Source organism: Pyxicephalus adspersus, chromosome 3, assembly GCF_032062135.1.
Source record: "Pyxicephalus adspersus chromosome 3, UCB_Pads_2.0, whole genome shotgun sequence".
In the NCBI taxonomy this organism is placed as follows: Eukaryota; Metazoa; Chordata; class Amphibia; order Anura; family Pyxicephalidae; genus Pyxicephalus; species Pyxicephalus adspersus.
Window position 1 is genome coordinate 111,573,081 of NC_092860.1, and position 20,740 is coordinate 111,593,820.

Below are 20,740 nucleotides of genomic sequence, written 5' to 3' on the forward strand. Positions count from 1 at the left end.
TGGATACCCCTCTTAAAAAACCTCCATTTCTACAAATATTTTCTTAGTGCCTTTTCCCAGTGAAATTTAATACACTAAAGTATACCCAAGACATCACTACCAATCTTCCTAATACACATTGTAATATATTTTAAATTACCTACTGCTGAAATTCCACTTACTCTTTTCTTTTCTTTTCATAAAAAAATTGCCAAGGTTCAGAATTTTTTCCCTCTAGGCTTTAGGAGATATTTTTAATTTTTTTTTTCAATCAGAGAAAAACACTTCTCATAGAGTTTGCAATACGGTGATAATAGATGATGCATTTGTCTATTCTTATTAAAGTAAAATGACTAGAAATTGTCACTTTTCCAAGAATATTTACTTTAAAATCAATCCTTCATCATTTTAGGTATTTTGGTTTGACTGGCAGATGGTATCACATGAGGTTATGGATTTTGTTTCGCAAAATACACTTTTCGAAATAAGATCATCTGATTGCTAAAATATATCTTCTGGCCACTAGACATGGCATACCCAAGAGATTGTGGAGTCATGGGCTTGGTTATCTGCAACCCATGTAGAATACTTCACACTTTGGCTTTTATCAGGTGTACAGAATCTATAAATTGATCCATCCTTATGCATTCTTGTTCTGGCATCAGGGACAGGGAGGTCATATATATTGTTGCTAGAGTTTAGGGAGATTTAGGAGGTTCTTGTGCAATTTTTCGGTTTTGTGTAAAAGAACCTTTTCTTATGTTGTTGGTTTTTTGCCTTTTGTTGAGACTGATATAAATGAAAACAAGACATATTACCAAAAACATCCCTCAGTGTGTCACTATTACTCTACTAACAAATACCATAAATTACTTTTAACATCACTTAATATAAAACACCAATAAAATATAATCATAATTGAGATGTTTGTTTTAAAGCAGTTAAAATAAGCACAATTTATTTCTTCCACTAATTTTGATACACTCCAATAACTTTACATTGCCATGAACTGCAAACATCAGAAACCTGATCTGCTTTAGATGAGAGCATTTATATAAATTAGGAGCACAGTAATAATTGGAACTCATTGCTGTTGCAGCAGGCCAAAACCTTTTCATTTTCAGACTGTAGCAGTTTGAAAAACATTAGAAATGTTGCAATTATTTTTAATTGCTCTGTTCAGGATAGAGCAATTTAAAATTACTAGAGCTTCAATTTTTAGCACTTTAATTTGGAACTGAATCAAGCAATTTTCTGCCATGCAGTTTAAGATATATTAAGCCAATTTTCAAATGTGGCATTTAGAGAAAATCAAATCAAGTTTAACTTATGTTAAATGCAGAGCAGGTCATGTCAAAAATGTTGCCAGTAAAAAAGCTAAACAGCATAAAACATAGCAAACAACCTACAATTAAAATTGAAGCATTTTTGTGCAAAGGTACAGAAGGCAATTATGGAAAGTCATAACAATGTAAAAGAGAGCACAGGAAGATTTTGACCTAAGAAATCTATAATCTTGAAAACCAAGATATATTAGCTGTATATACTTAAAATAACTAATGCAAAAATGCCATTATAAAAGAATCTTACGTTAATACACGGGGGACATCTGGTGGTATGTCCTGGAAATGTATTTGTCTCTGGTTTGACAGATCAGAGCTGTCAAATACAAACTGTAGAACTTTACATGAGAACACAGAATCATCCATCTACTCATGGCCAACAATAATGCACAATAGATAATTTAAAAGGTGATGCATCATATTCAATTCAAAAGTATAAATACTTTACTTGTAAAAATAAAAAAACAGAGCCAATTACAGAGCCAATGCGATTTCCCCATACTAATATACAGTGCAGGTAATTAGACTGCTTGCATTCAAAAACTTGATCAATGGTGTATTGATTACAGAGCCAAATCAATATGTGTCTTTTATATCTACCTGGAGTTTAACTTAAACTTTTGTCCAACTGTAATTGTTCATACCCATGAATTGATTAAACATAAATGGTTTATGGTGATGCAAACTATTCTACTTTCATTTTTTATTTTACATTTTTGATATTTTAGGAAGTCAATTCATTCACTTGAAATTTGTCAGGAGCCGGCAGGACATTATACCGTACTATCAGGCTGAACACAGTGACCAGCTATTCAGCAGGGTTTAGAAATAATACTGTGAAAAAAGAAAATATGGTCACAGCTAGAACTGTTGACTTGTCTGTAATGAATGACTTGCACAATACTACACACTGGGCTTATTTTCTAACTTTGGATTCAAACAGAGTTATAAATCTTAACACCTTAGACCTCTGTTTTACACTATGGCAGTTTACAGCATCCAAATAAATACATCAATATGTAGAAATCATTGTAGGTCAGTTTTGGGAATTTCCCCGTGAGTGCTTTCATACTTAGCTTGACATTTGTCAGTGTTTTCTGCAAAATCAATCTGCACCGTTCACTGAAAGTCACCTCAAGGACAGCTATACCTTCAGACTATTGCCTGGGAAGAATAACCAAGATGACAAGGTCCTGCAGGCCATAGACTCATGTGTTCACAGAATTTTTAAGACTTTCGTGCTTGACAGGCTGCTTATCATGCAATAAAATGGCATATGGAATACAAATTGAGATGATGTTTAAGGAGATGTTCTGAAACCCAGTAATGGTTCCTCCTTTTATCTGGAAAAACAATAAGGCTTTGGACGTGGAAACTTAAATTAAGCCTCTTTTTTTCTGCACAGAATTCTGTTTTACTTCCAAGAAACCGTTTTGTTCCTTCGTTGTAACCATCATTTATATGAATGTAACTTTTTCCCTCCTCTTTGCTACATTCATAATGTGAATTCTGATCTGAAAAGGATGTTTTCAATTTATTGGTCTACTATGCCATGTGTTGTAATGCACTGTTCCTTTGCACCAGATGTAATCAGGGACCTGTTACTGGTTTGCAAATCTCTCATACTTCTCAAATTCCTTATTTTCCAAAGGAGATAATAAAAAGCAGTTAATTAAACAGGGTCAGCCGAATTGCAGAATCCAAAACCTTATTAGTTTCACCTTACAATATTATCGTGTATAATGGCTGCTATTGTGTGGGTATAAAGGCAAACTGTAATTCAAACTTCATTAAATGCAGATGTGTAAGTAGTATTTGCTAGAAGGAGCCTTTACCATACTATAGCAAATATTCTGCTTACATATGTATTCGAAGAACTCTCTACAATGGTGCTATATCCATTCAGAATCCACAGAATGACACTGATGATATGAGAAATGAGCCAGCCAAGGTGGAAATATGAATGTTTTAAGAGCCCATCTGTATCTTCGTACTGAAGACTAAGCACATGTATGACAAAAATATTTCTCTTCAGCTGTGTCCTGTTGAACAGCAATTGTTGCCTTAGAATTCTTGCACAAGATCAAACAGATCTTCTTGTAGATACATCTGTAATTTGATACATCAGTTGACAACTTTAACATTTTAAATATATGTTACAAAAGATTACTAAGTTTTTTTTGCTTTTCTTAAAAAATGATCTAGTATTATAGATTTTTAATATTTTGTTTATCCTTATTTTTATGTTCATATGGCCGTTTTATTTTATGTTGATATGTTATTATAGTTTTTTTTATGTTAAACTGAAAGTCAGCCTTTGTTTTATGAATTATATTTAAGGATTTTCAATTTTGTTGTTTTTTTTATGTTTATAATAATTGAAGTTGGAAGTGAATAAAGTGGTGGATGCATTTATGTTATTGACAGCCACATCTTAGGGATGTCTTAGAAATAGTTTTCAGCATGCTGCCGCATTGTTTGAAATAAAGAAATTGCAAAAATAGTGTGTACTAAATCTAGTTTTTATATAATCCAGCATTGTGTCACTCACATATACCACACCCCTACCCCATATAGTTCTCATCTTCATAAATGAAATAAAAGTTAGACACATACAAATTTGCAAAAATACAGAGAGGAGAGTGAGATGCACTACAATGCTTCAGGTAATGTAAATGCAAAAAATATATATTTATTGAAACATTAAAAAACAACTCCAGGCTCAAAAATGTTAAAAGAATTTATTGGTAGCTAAACATCATTTCATTTCAGTTCCCATTGCTGCAGTTTTGTCTACATCCACACAAGGTATTGCCAAAGCACAGTATCATGTAAACATAAGTGAACTTTACTTTTAGTGCTGTGACAATGCGAGCCCCCGGCTTTCATTCGCTGATATCTTGTATTCTGTGCAAGACCAGTTATTGGCCACAGTGAGAAAGGGACATATATATGACAGGGTGCTTCAGATACTATAAAAAAATGTTTGCACAGTTTAATAAAGGAAAATTATACATTTTGCAAAGGAACACGTATGTGTACAATACCAGCTTCGATTGCTGGATTATAATTTGAATTTTGCACTTAAGGCCTGCTAAATATTCACTACAGCAATGTAGAGATTTAATTTGAAAACATTTTTTTAAAATACCATATCAACAAAGTGTAACAAAATTGTCCATTGTTCTATTATTTTGAGGAAAGACAGAGAAGAACATCTGTGAGTGAAGACCTTTTTCACATCTTTTAGAAATGTGAACATAATGATTCTTTTCAAAGAAAACACCACATGATGAAAATACATTTCTGAAAGTGGTACTACACTGAGAAAATATGTAAAGTGCTATTGCTGTCCTGGTTAAAAAAAATGCTGGCTATCTGACTGTTGTTCTCATCCTGTCTTTAAAGTGGACATACATTCTGGAATGGCATACAGTGAGTGAGTGAGTTGTGATTTCATTCTTGTACAAAAAAAAAAAATGCACATATTTCACAGTATGATAGTGCTGGGAAAAGCCACATTGCATGGTTAGTTCATATCCTGTTCAAAGATAGAGCATTTTGTTTGTCACTGGCAGTCTTCCAGGTTTGTTTACACTGCAATTACAAACTTATCTTCTTCTATCCATGCATTAAAGAAACACTCTTCTCACATTGGTAATCTACATCTAGTAAAATTAAAGGCTGATTGGTCATTTTAACCCTTTTCTGGTACTATTGTATCAATAAGTAAAACTGGAGGACAGTATAAGAACAGAAGAGGATAATTAGCCATCTTTAGAATTTGTTCAGCAATGTCAGCTCACATAGTCCTTCGGTGTAGGTCTGTTAAAGGCTCATGTTCAAAGGTTTTAAAAGTCTTTTATGTTTGTAAATGTCAAAAAGGCAAGAGAAATACCAGCTGGAGATATAGTTATAACTGCCACTTCTGCTATAACAATACTAATTTTAATACTAATGCAGACTAACAAATCACATTACTTGTCTCAATATAAAGTGAATCACAGGGAATTTGCTCAAAGGACATTTACTTTTTAAATCTAATCACACGGATAAAGAGGGAACAATCAAGATGAATGAAAAAGCTTTTTTTTTAAAGGTTTAATATCTTATCTACAAATGTAACTACTGATCCAAAATTGCAGATTGCTCTGCAAAATTGAGGAAAATTTCACTTATCTCTATTAATAGATTAAAACATCATCAACCCTAGGCCTTTGTGAAGGATAATTGCTCCCCCTGCTCTTCGGACAGACATAACCATATGCACATTGACTTTGTTGCCAAGGATGTAGATGTTTCCCATAAACTAGACCGATACTCTATTAGCTGACCTGAAACATCTAGACAGGTGTGAAAGCTTTTTAGACACATTCGGTAAGAATCAATCAGTGTAAGTGATTCATGACAGTGATGTATCAGTAACATTTAGGTTTCCTCAGAAGAGAATTTCTCATTAGTTGATTAATTAAACTCATTGTTCTGATAAGCCACATACAAGTATATATTCTGTTTAAGGTTTTTTTTTTTTCTTACACGTTCAAACTATAAAAATAGCGTAGGGATTTTTTTAGATGAATAATATGTATAGCATTGTGAAAAGGTTTTCAAAACTGAATGAAAGATCCTAGTGGTATCTCTAACTATTTGTATACAAGTACAGATTAGGTGAGTATAACAGTAAAATTAGTCTGAGATATTTTATAGAAGATCTTGTATTATAGCCATATTAATGGAAAGAGAGAAACTAAAATATGAGAAAAATAATATGTTGGATATACCACAACATTAAAACCATATGGCCAATCTTGTGTAGGACCCCTTTGTGCAATCATTGCACCTCTGACTCATTGAACCTGATTTATTAAACCACGGAAAAGCTAAAGAGGATACACTTTCCTCAGTAAACCTGGGTGATCCAGCAAACTTGGAAAGGATTTCTTAAAAGTAATTTGCTATTTGTTAGCAATGTTTTTAATCCTATTGTTTGCTGGATCACCTAGGTTCATTGATGAAAATGTTTCCTCTCACTATCTTAGTGAAAAGGGCAACTGCCATCTGGGAATTCTGTTACCACTAAGGGGTGTACATGGTCTGTAAAAATCTTTAATCTAACTGAATGCAAGGAATCTAGGTTTCCCAACAGAACTTTGCTTAGAGCTTTACACTCTGCTGGTCTTACTTCCTCCAATAGTACATGGTCTACATGCATCCACATGATCTAAAAAAAATGATTCATCAGATCAGGTCACCTTCCTATAATTCTTCATTGCACATTTCTGACACTTATGTGCCCATTGTAGGCACTGTCAACAGAAGACAGGAGTCAGCATGGGCATTCTGTCTGTTCTGTGGCAAGGCAGAATATGCAACAAGCTGGCCAATATGCAACAAGCTGAGATGGTTAGCTGTTTTTCTGGTGTGTTCCCTAATCTGGGAAGTTTACACAGAATACGTCTATAGATAACTATTGACAGCAGTGTAGATTTCCCATTACATTACTATTAAGGTGTTTACAAGCCCTGATGAAGGGAAATTTTGCTGTACTTTGAAACCATGTTACCTATAGTTTTGCTGTTGAACAATTGTTCAATAGGTTGAAAAAGTTGTGGAAGCATAACAAAGGGTTTGGTGCTGGTTTTCTATATTCTCTACATAATGGTTCTCCACAGTCTTTTATCCAATATGCAGTGGACCCCTAGTGGGGGTAACTGGTAGTGCAAGTAGCCTCACCAGAATCGTTGAGCTTTGAAGACAATGCATAAGTTACAGTCCCTCTTGAAATTTGTGTCCTTTTTAAGGCAAATTGCTGGTGCATTATCAATTAATTTAAAGGAAAAACCAATACAGTTTTTACAAGAAGTAAACATCAGATCAGTAAAAGTCCAATATTACTTTTAGACAATCTTTCTTTTTTAGACTCCCTAAGCAAGGGTGGTTTTGGGTATCCCTGCTACTCAGAACCATCTTCCAAAATCAAGCATATCCTGCTTAGTGCTTTGGCTCCTCCTCTTCAAGAAACCGTACACACTTCAATTAGTAATTACTAATGGAAAAAAGAAAGGCAAGTATGGGCAGTATGTCAAACTATCTACAAAAGCTAGGACTATCTACAATGGCTTGGATTATTAATGAAAAGCTCCTCGGAAACAAACATTACTGAAAATCATTGTGACATTACAATATATTAGTGACATTACCACAAAGAGCCACAAGTGGTTACAAGAGTCTTTATTTTGCAAACTATACATAAACTGTATAAAAGAAAATGCATTTTATTTTTCTCCATTATACATAAGATAAACATTAAATTTAGTCAAGAATACTCTTTAAATCAAACAAATTTTATGTTTTGCAGTGGAAAGGAAAATAAGAATTTCCAAGGAAAAGTAATCTGTGCAGAAATACACAGCTGTACCCACATATTCCGGGTATATTTATGATATACAAGAAGGTAGTGGAGTTCTTATAAAGGTCTTTACAATGAAACAACATGCCAACATAAATATAGTGATTAAAGTAAGCATTATACGGTTACAGATTTAATGCAAACATACACGGTAATCATAAGCATTATCTATTTCACATGGTGGGTACATAACTAAATAAATGAATTAAAAAAAAGCTTTTTTCTTTTGGCATGTCCGTAAATCAGTATGTGTACAGTTTGTGCCACATAGTGTTTTTTGGGGTATGGGGTACCAAAAATAGGATGCGTTTAAATAAGAATTTGTTGTTATTAGCTGATTTCAGTAATACATTGTGTGTAATGTCACTGGAAAACCTAATCTTTATTGGCCTGTTCAACAAGCAACAATATTTACTGCAGTGAGTCACAAACTTACATCTTTTAAACATTTTTATGGCTGCCAAAGGGTCATGAGTGATGTGATCAACAAGTCAATGCATGAAGAGGTTTTTAGAAGACATGTAAATGTGTCAAAAACCCACATTTATATCTAAATTTAGTACATAGAATCAGAGAAAATCTTATACTAATATCAAATCGTAGTAATGGTAACCTTGCGTCAGTCTGGTGATTGGGCACATGGTCTGTATTGATTCAGGGGATCTATGTGGTCTGACATCAGGTAAGAACTACTGACTAAAGCTCAGACAGAGAAGTACCCTAATGTCAATCTCCCTAAATCAACTAGAGGAAACATTGACCTTTTCGGCTTTTATGTGAAAATATTGTTGGAACTTATAAAGTGAAACTAAACTCTTAAAAGATTGAAGCTACTCTACTGTCTGCCATCTATAATTTAAACATATTATTAGAGAAATCAAAGAAAATATGCCAGCTGTTCTACAAAATGGCTGCAGTCTCTGCTTGAGGGTCTTTCTGCACATAACCCTTGCTTACCCTTAACATGTCTTACAAACTTCTAAAAAAAAACTATGCCAGGTAGGAGGGGTAGAATAACTATTTTTTTGGAGTTTGGTTCAACAATAAACCAGACATGTGTATGTGTTTTAATTCTGAATAATCCAAAGTTAGTAACTGTTAGGGATAGGTAATGTTGGTATCTCCACTCTGAAAATGTGCATTCCTTTACAGCTATGACCTCATATTTATGTCAGTTCTTCATTGGGGACCTCAGAAAGGACAATATATCCTTTCTATGGAATCATTTTATTTTTGGTAAAAAATTGAAAAAAAATTCAAATGACAGCATGATTTGCCAAAATTATGAACAGGGGTCTGCTAGAGGAGGCCCTTTATAGGGTTAGGTGAGTGAATGTGGTAAAAGTTCACTTTGCAAAGAATACCTTATCACTTCACAAAGTTAGGATATTTTCTTGCACATTACTGGATGATTGAAATCAACAGAGTCAAATAGCCTTTTAAAGGGAAAAATTTACTTTGCTATGTAAACAGCTATTATTTCTTTAAGAAAACAACCCAAATGCTAACCTAATATTGTGCCTAGCTAGCATTGCTCAATCTTTTGCTGCATGCCGGGGTCATTTTTGTTCGTTGTGACAATGCATACATTCCACGAATAAATATTCAGGTGTTCTGTGCCGAAAAGTATAAATGCTAAAACATACCCAAACTGGAGAATCATCTCATATTACAACAATGTATAAGGTACCAATTTTAAAATAAAAAAGATATTAGAATCAAATGAGTTTCAGAACCACTATAATAAATACATAAGGATATACTAACTCCTAATAATGTTTTATTTAACTGGTAATGCTTAGTTTTAGATGATTTGAAATGTGCATCACCTCCCTAATATACCTTCCCACCGGAATATTTCCCACTTTGTTATTAAAACTGTGTAGGTTTTGAATATGCATTCATTTAAACACATGGACCTGTTATTTTCCCAGTTATAGTTTCCTCTTTTTAGTGAAAATTAGTTTTAGTTAAAAATGTGTTTACATACTTCAAGTTAACTAAATCATTTTTAATGCAATTTTACTAAGAGATGTAACATATAACACTTTTGTTTTTATTCGACCAAAAAAGAATGGACATGTGCAGGCAGATTTTTTTTTGCAGATTGATTGGCTGCAACTTCTAACATTCTGCTGCCAATGAATACAATAAAAACAGTATTTTAACATATACTAACAAAAAGAAAAAAATAGTAAAGAGAAAAAAAAACACCTCTGGTTTTTAACAGGCAGGAAACCTTTACCAATTGGTCCCAACTTTAGGATTTATACATAATACTGAAGTTAAATCCCTACTATTATGATTGCTAGTTTGCATAACTAAATTGATAACATATAGGAATGAGAAAAAAGTGAAATATAAAAGCTCAGGCTTAAACTGTTTAGACCCGAATAGTACTTTTGAAGAATTGAATATAAATTTGTGTTTTCGTAACCACTGCCCTCGTTGTGGAACCTGTGGACCACTAATTCAATTAAGTAGTGATATAATGAAAGAAGAATACATGAAACTCTTATGTCATCTATGGAACTGAACTAGCTGCTAACTGTATATGACAATATATATTGTAGCATAGACTTGCTAATAGGAGTGATGCTGAAAACCTGCTAAAGTAAACAATTTTCAGATAGGAACTGTGTTGGCAAGATTATACTAATCATCATGCTGCTCTGCTAATACCAAAACTCATACAATTCTTCTAAAATAATATTGAGAAAAAGCTAACATAATAAGACAACAAATCTAAAAGCCCACTAAACAATAAACAAACACTTTTCTGCATATTCTGAGGAATTAAATGTAAACAAAAATGAGGAAAATTTCTTTTCAGAGTTTTTCACTAGATAAGTTCTCACTTTCTTTTAAAACTCATTTGCCAGTAAGGAAATTCACAAATGTCTGGTCAATAGCTGGTACCTTTACACTTTGTTGAGTATTATTTTTTTTCTTCAACTGACGTGCAGGTTGTTCATTTTCTTTAGATTAGAATTCCAATGCATTTTTCTTCTTGCCAAAAGCATATAAAAGCTCAAAAGCACATAAATGACTCTGAAACATATGTCTATGACTCCAGTTTTATTAACTGGTATGATCATACAAAATATACATGTTTAGTTTTCTTTTTAAATCCTTTTTTCTTGGTGGCGACGTGAGCAAAAGGTATTTCCTAGGGGATGTCTTTTTCTTTGTAGACATGAAAAATATAATTATCTTGCATTATGCTATGTCAAATAAATCCATCTTCATCTTCTTCATCATCATCACCTCCTTCATCCTCATCATCATCTTCAATCTCATCTTCGTCATTCATCATTTCATCATCGACATCTTCATCATCAGCCCAGTCATGAAAATCTCCACTTCCAAAATCTCCTGATGTGTCTGAATCACCACCTGACAAAAAAACAATATTTACTTACTAAATTTAAAAAGAAAAACGTTTTGGTAAAACAAAGTTTGGTAATTACAATTCAAATAAAGACATACTTTATTTGTATTATTAGCTAGTAAAAGAAAATAAATTGTATATTTCCTCCTACTAGGAGCACATTGGAAACCAGCAGTACTAATAGCATGAACTAAAAAAAAGAGGAGAAACCTGTGTCCCTCAATAAACTCCAAGAAAACAGTTTTACACAATTTCTATTTTTTTCTTGTCTACGGAGAGACATGGGAACCCTTAGTGGGTACACCAACATATTTACCATGCCCAATAGCTGTTGAAGTTCACCTTTGCAGGAATCCAAATAGATAATCCTAGAGGTATCCTAAAGGTCACAAAGAAGCCAGAAGAACAAGTGTCTGCCAGGATCCATTGCAGTTCCCCAACTTAAACAAGTGGAGGTACATATTCTTGCTCAATAAGGATGTTGGGTAGGAGAAGCTAATCTAGGATCTCCAGATCGATGAGAAGTCCTAACTACTTGGTGGAAAGAAAGCGCTGACGTGTGCAGGAGAAAAAGGCTAAGGACAGGGAAATTTGCAAGGCCTCTCATGATACCTCTACCACTAAGGGAGATACCTTCCCAGTTCACAGGTAGCAATACACATTACCCTAAACAAGGCAGCTCATTAAACTATTTACTCTTTGAAGCCCAAAAAGAATAGGTTCAGCATGGATGTAGAATCCACAAACGCCACGGACAATAAAATTCTGTGTATATGTATTGAAAACATAGAGCCATACAGGAAACTAAGAGATAACCCTCTACCAAGCCATAAAAGCTAAGTTAAAAGCCTTTATTCATGACACCTGAATGCTGCAAAAAAAGCAGAGTTTACAGCACCTATTTGGAGATCTCTGCAAAGAGACGTAACCCATATTGCCACACTCTGGGAAAAAATAGTCGCAGCAAAGACTGGGTGGAGAGAGAGGCCTGTAAATAAAACCGGAGTCCTAGTAAGAGACTCCATTGGCTTATCTAAATGGTCTTTGAAACCCCAAGACTTCACCTAACATCTTTGTAACCTCTTTGTTAGTATGAATGACATCTAGGACTACAGCGGGAGAAGCACAAATAACAGCAAACATCTCCCTAAAAGGAAACACCCCAGGAGGTAAACTGGACATTTTGAAATGCTTTCATTTAAGGAAAGTAAAACAGTGGGTGTATAGGTGAGGTCTTTTCACTTTTCAAAGGAGTCTGTAGGGTGATAAATAAATATATAATAAATAATTTATTAATAAATATTGAGTACATTTATAAACTTACTTGCACAGTTTTTTCATATATATATATGCATATATAAAGCACTTGTAGTGGTATTGAAATCAAAAAGTTATAGTTAGAAATTTTGGTGACTTTGTTCCGAGGCTTTGAAATAAATTTGTACATGTTGGGTGCTTTACATTTATCTTCCTGACTTTACTTTAACTTTGATTTACAAAAAAACTTTTTTTATTTGCTTGGAACACATTCCTTGCAATCCTAAAAACAATACCATGGTAGGAGTTTTACAAGCTGACAAGCTTACAAGCTCTATGAAGTGATTCTGCTTAATGGATCACACCTCCAGATCTAGGTCCTGTCCTCTCACAAGTTTCCCCCCTCCCAGGTGCTTATTTAAAATGGTAGATGGGAGGGTTGTTGGAGAGAAAATCACATCAGAGATTAGAAGCAAGACCTGGGGATGTGATTCATGGATCTTTTTATCACTTGAATGTGGCCATCGTTCTTTAACCATTAGGGAGATTCTTGGGTTGGAAGTAACTGTGAATCACTCCAGTGACGACAAATACAATAAAAATACAAACCTTGCTCTAACCTTTCTTCCTTCTATTAAAAAAAAAAGAACTTGTATTTTACTAATAATAATTAGCTATTCTTGATATACACTAACTACATCTTCCCCATAACTAATTTTCTTTGGCTTGTTCCGCAGTTTGCAGAGCCCTCCTAGGTAGATCTTTCTGCTTCCTAATGTCTGATCCTACACCAAGGGGAACAGTAAGCAGCCTAGTAGTGTAATCATAAATCTCACTACATATCTTCTTTACTAGGTAGGTACTGCTTAACTACAAATAACATTTCCAAATCAGCGACATGACCATGCACGTTGGCCCTATATAAATACAAGATGATAATAATATTGAAATTATTAAATGTTCCCTATAAAAAAAATCCTCATTTTTAATATGTACAGCTTTACATTCAATGACCCTGGACCTGAAGATTGCTGTTTTTGTTACTTTTGTAATTGCTTGAAACCTTTTTTGTAACATCAAAAACAGCATAAAAATGATTTATATATTGCCAACAACAATAAATATGTGCTTATAATTTCACACTTGCCTGTGTTTGCATTAAATTGCGTTCAATGTAACAAAAATGAAAGGCTGCTGAACAATTTGGTTAAGTGTTTCAAATGAATAATTTGGTAATGCTGAAAAATCTTTCTTAAGTAAATCAGTTCCCTTTTATTTGAAAAAAAGTAAAAATTAACACTAAGGCTAAGCATTTACATCTAAAATATATTAGTGGTTTATGAGTAAGTAAGGAAATTTACACCTTGTTATTAAACATTTAAAAAAAAACTAACCAATACTAGTTAACATAAAAGGAATTTGAAAATTACCACATTCCACTGAGCCAACTTTTCTTGATCCTGTCACTTCATTTCCATATCTGTCAACACACCAGCACTGACCAATGCTTCCATGACACTGAGCTGGTTTATAATAGCCATCTTGATCACATGCTGGAATGTAGTGTCCTTTAAAACAGAACAATATTTTATATATAGGTTTGAATTTATAATAAAAAAAATCAAATTCTTGGCAACTAGAAATAATTGATGAAATGGTTGTCTTGGTTTTTTAGAGCAATGTAAAAATGTTTTTTCCAGAGTTTACGTATATATCAGGAAAGATTTTCACATTATTATTATATTACATTAGATATGAGACATTTTGCTTGGCCAGTATATGCTGTATCTTTCAACAAAGACAACAAAGTTATGGACGGAGAAGTAGTAGAAGTAGAATTACTGTTTTTCTTTACTTTCTGTATAGTTGGTAAACTAAACGCTCTAGTCGAACATATAAAAAAAATATTTCTCCTTAGCTACCAGCATACATATCTGCATTGACAACAATAAAGAAAGAGAGAGTACAGTCATTTTGCTTTTTGAGCTAGTTATGGAAACAAAGACTAAAGTAATAATGATGACATTGTATTAGTGTTAGTATTAGAAAAAAAAAAAAACCCCCAAACTATTACTACAGGCAATTGTTTATATTAATACATCAGAAGGAACAACATTGTGTGACATTAAGAGTATTTTACTGTCTGGGTTTGAGACAATGGGCAATTTAAATTTTTGAAAAAAAAAATGGGAATAAAATTATGGAAATTTGTCAACAGATATCTTCAAAGTTGCTCAAAACTTATTGTTGATAAAGCAGCCAGCAGTAAAAAAATGCAAATAGCCAAAAGAGGCCGGACCTCACAACAGAATTCTAGACAGTTGATAAAGGAAATAGCTGGAAGTAAGTGAATTGCAGGGTATTGAGTAGACAGATGTTTTCTGAAGTGAAAAGGTAATATATACATAATTACAAAAAAGTTCATATGTATAAAAACTTCCAAAACCTCAACTAACCCTTCCTTTTTAGTAATGTCTTGGCAAATCTGATAAATAACAAGTCAACTCTTTTCCTTTTGATCTATAAAGTTTAGTTCTCCTAGTAAGGCGCTAATGAATTCCCAACAAATTAGGGAAATTAAATGCAGTGTTTTTTTTCTGATACAGTTTAACAAATTTAGTAATTTCTATTCTTCCATAATGTTAATTTGCAGAGATGATATGATTTTCAGTCTCCTTAACCACCTGGCCGTTAAGCCCGAGCATGCTCGGGGTAAAAACTTTTGCAATTTTCGTTAACCCCGAGTTTTTCTCACCAGGAGGTTAAATGTAAACAAATGTTATATTGCAATCCGATTGTCATACATTGTATGACAATCGGATTACAACTGAAAGGAAATACTTACCCAGTGTCCGCAGCTCCTCTTGCAGCAATAAAAGATTTGCTATTGCTGCTGGCATCTGCAGTGAGATGTCAAGCACAATGCAGAAATCCTGCATTGTGCTGTGCATCTCTCCGGAGATACCAGCAGCAGCAGCCTCCAGCATCTCTGTCTGTGTCTGTGTGAGCTGGGCAGGGAAATCCCCCCTCACATCACCCCGGAGGATGAGTCATCTTCCTGGTGATGTGATTGGTGATGTATGGGGGTGTGTCAGGGAGGGAAATTTAAAAGCAGATTACAATGTAATCTGCTTTTAAATGGTTTTTACAGTACAAAAACACCACACAACATGAAATAAAAGTACATTTTTAATTTTATTTTTAGATTACATTGTTGTCTATTATTTCTTTATTGTTTTAAATTATTATTTATATTTATGTATTATATTATAATTTGATTTTATTATATGATATATTTTAACCCCTAGTGCCTTGCGATTCCTCACTGTCAGGATGATTCCCAGGGCTGTGCTCATGTCATGATTGCAGCCATGGGAATCATCCGGTCATTGGGATAACCTGTAAAAAAATGTTTAGTTACACAAACACACATACATGTAATAAAATACTTTAACATTAAAGCCTTGTCCTATTTTTTACACATATTTTAACCCTTTCAGGGAATGAGCAAGGGGTTTTATGTACCCCTGTACTCATTCCCCAGGGTGGGGTGGTGGAGATCTGGGTGGTGTGAGATCTTAATCCTTATTAAAGGGGGCTTCCAGATTCCATTGACCTGCTTAAAACGTTTTTAAAAGCCCCCATTGTTTTCCATGGAAGCTTTCATAAAAAGCTTAAAAACGCTTGTAAAAGCCTCTATTGAGTTCTATGGGAGCGTTTTCAAGCGTTTTTATGCGTTTTCCCTGCTGTTTAATTTTTTAAATGTTGCAAGCAACGTTTAAGTTAAAGCTCAAAAACGTGCCTGAAGGAAACGTCCTGGTGAAGTTTATCCCCTTGGAATGCATGGGGACTTCAAACATGGGCTTTAAAAGCCTCAGGTTAAACGCTGGGGAAACAGTCCGTGTAGACTAAGCCTTCCTTAGGTTTAAGTAATCAGTAAGTTACTGCTTACCATTGAACATGAGTTTAATTGATTTATGTTCATTCTTGAGATACAAAGTATATTGTAAAACTGGACAGAATTACCATTTTTTCATTATATTTTTCATTATGTATGCTAAAAATTTAATTGAAGTTACTTCCATTAACTGAAATTTTTGTATTTTTGCTAGCCTGTAAGCAGGGCCAAGCTTTTAAATATAAAAATATATGTATGTACATGACATGGAAGCTTTCAGTGGGGAGCAGCTTTCTTTGCTTCCTGGTGGCATAATAATCCTGAGGCAATGAAGCATTTTTTCATACAAATACTGTTTTGGAACCTCAATCCTAAAGGATTATACATGTAATACTATTGCATTCAATGTACTTTAAAGACATGAAGGGTGAAAGGAAAATGTCAAGAGGTGTGAAATAAAAAAAGGAAAATTAGCAAAGCAAACTAATGGAATATGCAGAGCCAATACAAAGGTCTGATATCACACACAAAGTGAAACAATTTTTTTTTTGTTATTTTAAATCAGCTATTGGATATCAATCCAATACAATGTTCTCAGAGTCCAGGGGAACTTATTTTCACAGCATAGTAAATCTGCCATTAGTGAAAGTCATGCAAACAGGATACAGATACCCAAAAAGGCAATGTAAAAGTTTACTTACCAGGTCTTTTGTAAATACCATATTTAAAATGTCCCTTTTTAAGTAATTACAGTGGCTTTTAGTGCAAAGAACTAGATGCTATTAGTTATCTGCTTTGGGCTTTCCTTGGCAACAAAAACTATCCCCAATGTGCCCTGAACCACAACCTTAGGCTAACTAACACCTAATCATTCTATTGTGTAAACTCCAAAACCTAAACTACAAACTAACTTAAGACATAGGGCCTGTTTTATTAAAGCTTCCCAAGACTGGAGAAGATACACTTTCATCAATGAAGCTGGGTGACACAGCAAACCTGCAATGGATCAGGTACAGAACTGAACACATTTCCTAACAAAGAGCAAATGACTTTTAAGAAATCTATTCCAGGTTTGCACTTAACCGAATAATGTGTATCCTCTCCAGTCTTGGAGAGCTATAATAAATTAGGCCCATAAGCTCTAACTTTTGACACTTAACCTTTCTCCTAAAATAAACACTGAAACCTTAATAAACTTAACCCTGGAAATCCTAATTCTAACTATAGTTCATAAAATCATAACCCCCTTCTTAACCTTCTTAACACAAACTTAACTTCACTTCAATTATTGTGTGCAGAAAGAAAGGCTATCTTGTGCCCATATTGGTGCTGAACACTCCCAGATCTGTATCAATATCTACTATAATACCATGTTGGTGCTAAGAACCAAGTGATTTAAATTAGATTTAAACTGGACCAAAAACAAATGGTGTATTTTAGATTAAAAACAGATATAGTAATAATAGCAATTATTTTAATTTTTGCATTGTATTTTAACTTACCAAGAAGCTTCTTTAACCCTTGCTGCTTTTGAATATTACTGAGCTCAGTTTGGCAAGGAGGATCTGTGACAGAATAAAAATAAACCAATGTAATTTACAAATCCATCTGAATCCATATGAACTGTAACATAAGCACATAAGCCCTTAGTATAGTATAGTTCTTTATATAGTGAATATTGTGTAAGTGTAACTACAAATATTTTCACAAAAAACTTTCTTATTTTTTTGTTACTTTCCAAAAGTATTCCTGAATAGTAGGTGAGTTGCCATTTAACTACCTAAGCAAATCTTGGTGTTCTAGAAACACTATAGTTTTGTTGAGAAAACACTAGTGTTGAGAAAAGCTGCAATATAGCTGTAGTTCCTTTAGTAGACAATAGGGATTAGCTAGCCATGTTTGGACTGGAAATATTTTTCCACACAGGCAGAAATTCTGTGCAATCACTATTTAATTATGCTATGTAGCCAATTGTGCAGAAATTAGTTAATCACACTTTTTCCTTTTTGTTTTTATCCTCCAGCCAATTAAATATCATTGCAAAGTAATACACACAGCCAGCCTTAGCAGTCAATTATATTTTTACTTTGAACTAATCCTATAAGGAGTTTTCTCACCAATGTAGATGAAGTTGTTGATGTTGCTGTTCAGATTTTGGCAAATCACAAATTCACCTAGAATATCAGTAATTTGGTTATGAACCAAAATATGCTGATAATTAAACCAAATTTGTGCAGCTCGTATCAAAGTCTATGGTTGCTGACTTTTTGAATAAATGACAAACCTGAACTGCTCAGGAGTCAGGGGACACCTGTGGGTACATGTGGCAAGTTTAAAAAAATTGATAGAAATTTGTTTTTTCAAATATTAAAGTTAAAGAATTGGATGGCATAGGAATTTCACTCACTGCCATCAGGAAGCATTCTCTTCCATGGTCAAACTAAAAAAAAACACTAAGAAAAAAAAAAATAATAAGCTACAGCGTAGAGTTCAGTGGCTTATTCAGATATTAGATTTGCTGATGAGGACTTAGAAACAGCAATATTTTGACATTACCAAGAACTATAATTTTTAAAAGTTAATTTCTTTTAAGCAGTATACATTTTGTAATATAGTTACCTTGCTGACGTTGGAAGCAGTAGCACCATTCGTTGTTAGATATTAGGCTGTCCTTGTATGTGTCACATGTATTAAAGAAAGCCTTGGTACATTGTTCATTCTTGTCAATGTAAATGCTTCCCAGCTCAGACTGATCCAGTAGCAGGTCATAATTTCTATCAAGTCTATTAAACATCCACCCAAGAGAATCCCTGCATATTGGTAGAATGCTGGTATCAAATCCTATGAAGGGTAATAGAAACACATTAAACTGAATCCAATGTCCTACGTACATCATTATTCAAAAAGCAATAACACATATAGCATAACATTTTACTTATTTTAATAAATAACCATACTGTATTCAGTTCCAAAACACTTTTCTCTGTATATAAGACTCATTACCCTCTAATATGTATACCTGACGTACTGCATAAACCACACATACAATGCACAACACTGAGGCAGACAACATAGGCAGACAGCTGTGGCTGGAAGAGAACAATACTGAATCTAAAGCCTGCCATTGCTGACTTTTCCTTTTGAAGATGCTTTTTGCCTAGCTATCATGCTGATCAAGTGGCTTCAGTACTTTGGGCACTGTGGACACTGACCAGAAACAGGAATGGACAAATTCTGAAACTCCTGACTTGTGTGCTCATTCCAGGACAAAGCAGTAATGTCCTTAGAATGAGGCCAGCAATTGCAGTCTCCTCATTACCATCAAAACAGGTTTTAACTCATTACTCAGTGATTGAAATTTTCCACATGCTGGTAACATTACCTTAACATTCTTTTGACAAAAGCCAGCAAAAAGTGGGGTTCTTTTAAGTACTGTCATGGCAAGTGTACCTTATTCTGAGTAATAAAAAGCCCAAATCAGATTTAGTATAAAACTAACTGGTGCATTAAGCAGGACCCTTCCAGAAGATTACAGAAAGGGTGGAAAGAATGTGTGGATGATATTAGAGAAGCCGTATAAATATCACATTGATGGCTTTGATGGACAACTTCTGGAATTTTATTAGCATAAACACATGTTCACAAACCACAATGTTTAGGAGACCAGGTTTACCTTGTTCATAGTAATAAGCAGAGTAGGGCTGATTGGAGAACAGAAGAAAAGCAGGCCAACATTCTATGTAAAAAGCTATTTCTTAATGCTGGTAGAAGTAAAATATGGATTAATTGAATTCCTAGCTTTTTTTTTGTAAATGCAAGTTTGGGGGGTTCCAAACTCATCTTTGCTTAACCTTTTGAAAAGTTGCTGCCCTGTTACATAAATGCACATAGATGTGCATGTGCATACCAGCTGTCAAAATAGCTGTATTTAAACTTCACAATGCACACCTGGATGATGACTTCAGTTTTTAAAGCTCTGCATTTTGGGGGACATATTAGAACAAGCTATTGAGAAAAGCAAATGATATCTTATACAAATGATATCTTAAATATCTTATGTAAATAACTATACTTCCCTTTACAGACTACCAGGTAAGAGATAAAGTAAATGCTTATCGGAACTTTAAGGATTCATCTAAGTCTTTTCAAAAACCATTGCACCCTCTTCCTATAGTTCAGTTTCTCAATGCAGCCACAAATGCTCAGGGCTGGTCACCATTTACAAAGTGTTCAGCTTGCCCCTGTATCTGAACTATTTTAATTAGTAGATCACATGTTGCATTCTGGTAAAACAAGCTCAGATTCCCATGCTTATTCCAGGTCTGTAACATTACAACTTAAACACAGAAAAGTAACAGTCTTTGAAGTTAACTAACATTTATACCTTTTCCATCCTTTCACCTGAAAACCCACAATTCTTAGTACCCTTGACTTTTATCAAACTAATGATTTTTACTTTATGT

The 20,740-nt window shown here is 33.9% G+C and overlaps 2 protein-coding genes across 3 annotated transcripts in view; one reads left to right on the plus strand and one right to left on the minus strand.

The window, feature by feature from the left end:
- TLL1 (tolloid like 1) overlaps positions 1-3,489 on the plus strand; it is a gene marked incomplete in the record, with an annotated part of 139,689 nt that extends 136,200 nt beyond the window's left edge. The window contains 1 exon segment of the mRNA XM_072406015.1: positions 2,293-3,489.
- Positions 3,490-7,538: 4,049 nt separating this feature from the next.
- Positions 7,539-20,740, minus strand: part of SPOCK3 (SPARC (osteonectin), cwcv and kazal like domains proteoglycan 3) — a 162,558-nt gene continuing 149,356 nt past the window's right edge. For both annotated transcript variants that reach the window (XM_072406017.1, XM_072406016.1), the window contains exons 8-11: positions 18,897-19,118; positions 17,780-17,842; positions 13,810-13,947; positions 7,539-11,127 (exon numbers count right to left, since the gene is read on the minus strand). In XM_072406017.1, the coding sequence (XP_072262118.1) occupies positions 10,961-11,127; positions 13,810-13,947; positions 17,780-17,842; positions 18,897-19,118 (590 nt within the window). In that variant the 3' untranslated portion in view covers positions 7,539-10,960. The remainder of the gene's footprint in view (positions 11,128-13,809; positions 13,948-17,779; positions 17,843-18,896; positions 19,119-20,740) is intronic.